This window comes from Ranitomeya imitator, chromosome 3 (genome assembly GCF_032444005.1).
Source record: "Ranitomeya imitator isolate aRanImi1 chromosome 3, aRanImi1.pri, whole genome shotgun sequence".
NCBI classification, from domain to species: Eukaryota; Metazoa; Chordata; class Amphibia; order Anura; family Dendrobatidae; genus Ranitomeya; species Ranitomeya imitator.
This window is the reverse complement of record NC_091284.1, coordinates 342326376-342331945: the sequence shown is the minus strand read 5'-3', so window position 1 is coordinate 342331945 and position 5570 is coordinate 342326376. Positions and strand designations below refer to the sequence as shown.

Sequence of the window (5570 nt, the reverse complement as noted above, 5' to 3'; positions counted from 1 at the left end):
ACGCTGATGAAAGAGTTGCACCAGCTCTATAGTATCGAGCAGTCGAGAACAACGCCTTACCACCCTCAGGGTAACGGGGCGTGTGAGCGTTTTAATCGGACCCTGTTGCAAATGTTGAGGTCCTTAGAGAGTCAGCAACAGACATGCTGGCCTGAGTATCTCCCCGAATTGATGTGGGCTTACAATAACAGGGTGCACAGTACTACTGGTTACTCACCACACATGTTGATGTTTGGTAGACCTGGCCGAGACATTGAGGATTTGAGCATGCCAGATCCCTCCTCCGCCCCCCTTCGGACTGCATCCGAGTGGGTACGAGAGCATCGGCGGCGGTTGAGGGTGGTGCATCAGGTGGTGGGTGACCGCCTTCGCCAGGTGGTCCATAAGGACACGCGACCTGTACAAACAGAGCTGTTCTCTCCGGGAGACAGAGTGTTGGTGAGGACAAAACGACGGTCAGGAAAGCTGAGTGACCGATGGGAGGCGATACCGTATCTGATAAAAAAACAGGTGAACCCTGAGATTCCAGTGTACGAGGTCGAACCGGTGGGGACAGGGGGGCCAACCCGTAATTTGCATCGTAACATGTTACAGCGGTGCTGGTTTGAAGATTCGGCGCCTACCCCCCTAGAGCCAGAGGCCATGTTTCAAGGGGCGGAAGCTCTGAATGATCTTGAGTTTGATGGTGTGCTTACTCCTGCGCCTGCTTATTTGCCCCCTGTGACCGATCTGGCCTCGGGTGATGAGAATGTTGGGGATATGGAGGATGTTGTTGAGGAGAGTGCATCAGGTCAACTGCTTGGTCCTGACGCTGTATCACAGGACATCGAGCCGCAGGAGGAGACAACTCCACTTACGCCCACTGACACGACCATGGAAGAGACTCTAGCTCCCTCTAAGGTCGCACCTGTTGATGTAGGACTCAGGAGAACTACACGATCTACGGCAGGAATACCGCCTCAGCGATATGCTCAAGATGAATTTGAGTGGGAAGGTATGTCGAGGACGCCAACCTCTAGTGGGGTGGCATGTAAGAGGGTGAACTGTAGTCCCACTGAGAGGGCACTAGGACCCTGTGGTTTTTGCCTATTGCAGAAGAGAACAGACCATGCAAAACTCCCAGAGACAATGTGTGCTGGGGGGTGGGGTCTAGTGTCTCGGGTGTAAAGTGAAACTTGGAAGTGAGAGCTGAGAGAGTAAAAGGCGGGAAGCAAAGGCAGAAGCTGCTGTGATATCTTAAAGAGAGACTGTGTGGATTTACTGCAAGTGTTTTTGGAGGAAAAGAAGCTTTTGAGAGACTTTTTGTTGCTAACGTTCCCCTGGAGAAGAATTAACCTTTTGTTTAACTCTGTGAGAGACTTGTGTGGCTAACGTTTCCTGGAGAGGAGTTAACCCTTTATTTAACAAAAGACGGAGACTTTGCTAAGAACCCAGTACGTATTTGGAAGTCTGTGGATTCCCTGTGCATTGAGTGGAGAACCAAGTCTGGACAGACGGCTGATACAGAGACGGACGGATTGTCGTGGAAGCATTCCTAGGAGCTACAGAAGCAGAGACTACATCGTGAGACCACTAACTAAGTCCCCGGCGTTTGGGCTCGGCATCGGCCGACAAGACAAGAGGAGCTTGCTGTAACTTATTGGCGCTGAAAATATGAACTGGCTGCAGCCTGTGCGGATTCCTGCCTGAGAGGAAATCCATCTCAGGATACGGTACCATAGTTATAGATACCCGGGTATCTCTGCTCAGAGTGTTAAATTGTTACTTTAGAGGTGTATCTTATATTAGAGTTGTGTAAGTTATACTCAATGTGCCATTCCAGGGGCTCCCTTAATAACACTACATTCAATTTACACTTGTTCCTGTTTTTAGTTGCCTGTTAGGTAAATTTCTTACTAGTCTGTTGTAGTACACAGTTCTCAGGAGACCTTGGAGTGGCACAGTGATTTCAGCTGCTGCTGAATTGGTGTATCTTTGGGGTGCATCTGTCTTAATATTCTCCATATTACCTTGATTAATTTGCCTTTGAGTAAATACCGTTGGAGATTTCTGCCTTGGTCTTGGTTTGTGACTCACTGGATCTTATTCGGACCTCTGGTCATTACATTCTGATCTCCCATATAGATATTCTTACTAGAGGGAATCTGTCGCCCCCTGGGAGGATTTTAACCTATTAATATGGGCACAGGTGATAGAATGGTTAAACTAGTCACATCTGTATGCCCATATCTGCGGTCTTGTTGTTGAGAAATCGTCTTTTATTTCTTTATGCTAACGATTTCTTTAAGGCTCTGGGACGTGCAGAGTTGGGAGGAAAACTGTGCCTCCAGTCTTCATTTGGGTACCACTCCCCTCCCATCAGTATCACAGTGCCCTGTATCCCACAACTGCGTCCTGCAAAGCGAGATTGTATGTAACTATTCTGCCCTTCTATGGGTATTGTCTTCAGGGTTCTCCTGTGTAGGCTCAGGCGAGTCACGCATAATCAATCGTGCTATTGCAGGGCACAGGCGCGGGATTCCGGGGCCACCAATACACATCACAGAGAACTGTGACACTAAAGCCCCCGTCTCACGTAGCAAGATCGCTAGCGAGATCGCTGCTGAGTCACAAGTTTTGAGACGCAAGAGCGATCTCAGTAGCGATCTCGCTATGTGTGACACGTAGCAGCGATCAGGCCCCTGCTGTGAGATCGCTGGTCGTGTCGGAATGGCCTGGACCATTTTTTGATCGTTGAGGTCCCGCTGGGGAACACACATCGCTTTGTTTGACACCTTACCAACGACCTCATTGACGACTCAGACACCGACATATAGGCGTGCATTTGTGTTGCCGTTTCCGCGCCCATTCTGTTCCGATTCGTGGTCGCTACTGCGTTCTGATTGGTTTGCGGCCATGCCTATGAGGCGACACATAATAGCCCTTCCGTCCTTTGTTCCTGAGCGCGTGGTGGATTGCAGATCGTTGTAGAGTTCTCCGACCTGCGACTCCTCTTCCATTTCGATAATCTGTTCTGCAAGGATTCTTCTGACAACTATACATTGTGTACGGTAGGTATTGTTTGGGGTCGCAAGTGCGTTTTCATTGTCCCCTAAATATTTTTATAGGGCACCTAAAAATAATTTCCTGCTATCATTGCTGTGGAGGGATGGAGTGAGGGCTTGGCTGCTATCTGTGTACATATACTTTTACACGGGCTGCTATTTTAGGGGGTCTTGTACTTGCACACCCATACAGCATGTTGTCTGTCATGCATGGTAACGGAATGGAGTTTTTTTTTTATTTTTTTTTTTTCTTTATTTATTAACTTTCTCATCTTTTTCTTTTATGTGCTTCAGTGTGCAGCATCATGAACAATGCGCAGTGTGCTGTTGTGTTTGCTGCATTGCTGGTTGAGGAAGCTCGGCGGCAAGATGAGGCCCGGATGCAAGAGAGGCGTTCCAAACGAAAGCGTCGCATGTGGACCAGAGAATGGCTGCAGAAGAGGTCTGATTTGTCCCACATGCAACTTGTAAGAGAGCTTCAGGATAAGAATCCTCATGATTTCCGCAACTATCTGCGGATGTCTGAGGAATCCTTCAAACATTTACTGCAAAGAATTACTCCACTGATTCAACGGAAGGATACAGTGATGCGTGCTGCCATCCCGGCTGATGAAAGATTGGCAGTCACGCTGCGATTCCTGGCCACCGGGCGCTCGCTACAAGACTTGCATTTTTCTTCAGCCATTTCAAGGACCCTGCTCAGCGTTCTAATTCCAGAGACATGTGATGCGATTTTCCACAGTCTACGTAGCTACATGCAGTTTCCCAACACGGAAGAGGAATGGAAAAAGATTGCCTCCGATTTTGAGCAGCTTTGGCAGTTCCCAAACTGTGGTGGGGCTTTGGACGGGAAACATGTCCGGATCACTCAACCACCGAACAGCGGATCCTACTTCTTTAATTATAAGGGCTATTTCAGCATCATCCTGATGGCCCTTGTTAACGCGAATTATGAATTTATAAATGTAGATGTTGGCATGAACGGAAGGGTTTCCGATGGTGGCGTTTTAGAGCACACACTCTTTGGAGAGCGTTTGAACAACTGTGAACTTCACTTGCCTCCCAACTCTGAGACTAGAGGCAACCTTAATTTTGTTTTTGTCGGTGATGAGGCCTTCCCGCTTCATCCCAATCTTATCAAACCGTTCCCCCAAAAAAGTCTAACAGAGAAAAGAAGAATTTTCAATTACAGCTTGTCAAGGGCACGTCGGGTTGTAGAAAATGCATTCGGTATCATGGCTAATCGCTTCAGAGTTTTCCACACGCCTATTAACATGAAGCTTGAATCGATAGACTCCGTTGTTTTGGCTTGTTGTGTGCTTCACAACTTCCTTCGCCGTCGCGATGCTTTGGCGTACAGTCCACCTGGCTTCATGGACTCTGTGGGCCTAGTAAATGGGGAAGTGCAGCTCGGTGAATGGCGCGCAAATGATCCCGCAATTGCAGGCCTTCAACCATTGTTACCTGGCAGAAACACCCACGATGCGAAGACCTGCCGAGACAACTACTGCCAATATTTTAACGGTCCTGGTGCTGTTACTTGGCAGCATCAGAACTTATAGTGGGCTACTACTGACATTTATACACTGTTTTACTTATTGTACTGATTTGTCTAATAAACTGTGTGTTTTACTTTGAAAAAGCTTTGTTTCTCATTCTTTCTGCAGTAAGGGCCCGTATATACATTCGTGTATTCCTATGTATACTGATACATCCATATACATCAACATTGAAATCTACAGAGATACCTACATATACACATACATACTCACAGACATACAAATATAAATACCTATCTAAACATTTATACATATCCATACATTAAACCACCAACACTCCAGTCTTCCAGTGCAATCGGAGACGCTGCATTGATAATGCGTAACATTTAGAACGCAGTAGCGTCTTCGGTGTGACCTGGAGATTACAATACAGGCCGCTTCCTTCGCGAACGCAGTAGCGTCCTCTAAAAACCGCGGTGACGTTGATGCGTCGTGGGCGTGGTTTACGGCGCTGATGCGTTGTGGGCGGGTTAAAGGACAGTGCTGCGGCCTTGCTTTTAACTAGTGGCGGCAAAATGGCGGCCAGGCGTCGTGCAACACCTTGGGGTGACGCAGAAGTGCGTTACCTAGTAACTGAGGTAGATGCCCGTGATTATGGGTGTCATAATCACCAAGAACATCCTGTCCTCCATAAGCAGGCTGTGCTGCGGAGGATCAGTCGGGGCCTAGCCCAGAGATTTGGAGTGCAGCGCTCCAGTACCCAGATCCGGAAGAAGCTGGCGGATCTGCAGTACAGGTCCAGTGAGTGCCTAGCCAGCATCCGGTCACAGAGCCTTCCACATCGTGGTGAGTGTTGTTAAGATAGGTTCTGCTCCGCACGCCTCGTACACACCCGGCTCTGCTCCGCACGCCTCGTACACACCCGGCTCTGCTCCGCACGCCTCGTTCACACCCGGCTCTGCTCCGCACGCCTCGTACACACCCGGCTCTGCTCCGCACGCCTCGTACACACCCGGCTCTGCTCCGC

The 5570-nt window shown here is 48.7% G+C and overlaps 1 protein-coding gene across 1 annotated transcript; it reads left to right on the top strand.

The window, feature by feature from the left end:
• Positions 1–3352: 3352 nt before the first annotated feature.
• LOC138672084 (uncharacterized) lies at positions 3353–4686 on the top strand. Its single transcript, XM_069760143.1, has one exon. It carries the CDS (start codon positions 3425–3427, stop codon positions 4604–4606), a length of 1182 nt encoding a protein of 393 aa, XP_069616244.1. The 5' UTR covers positions 3353–3424; the 3' UTR covers positions 4607–4686.
• Positions 4687–5570: the final 884 nt, after the last annotated feature.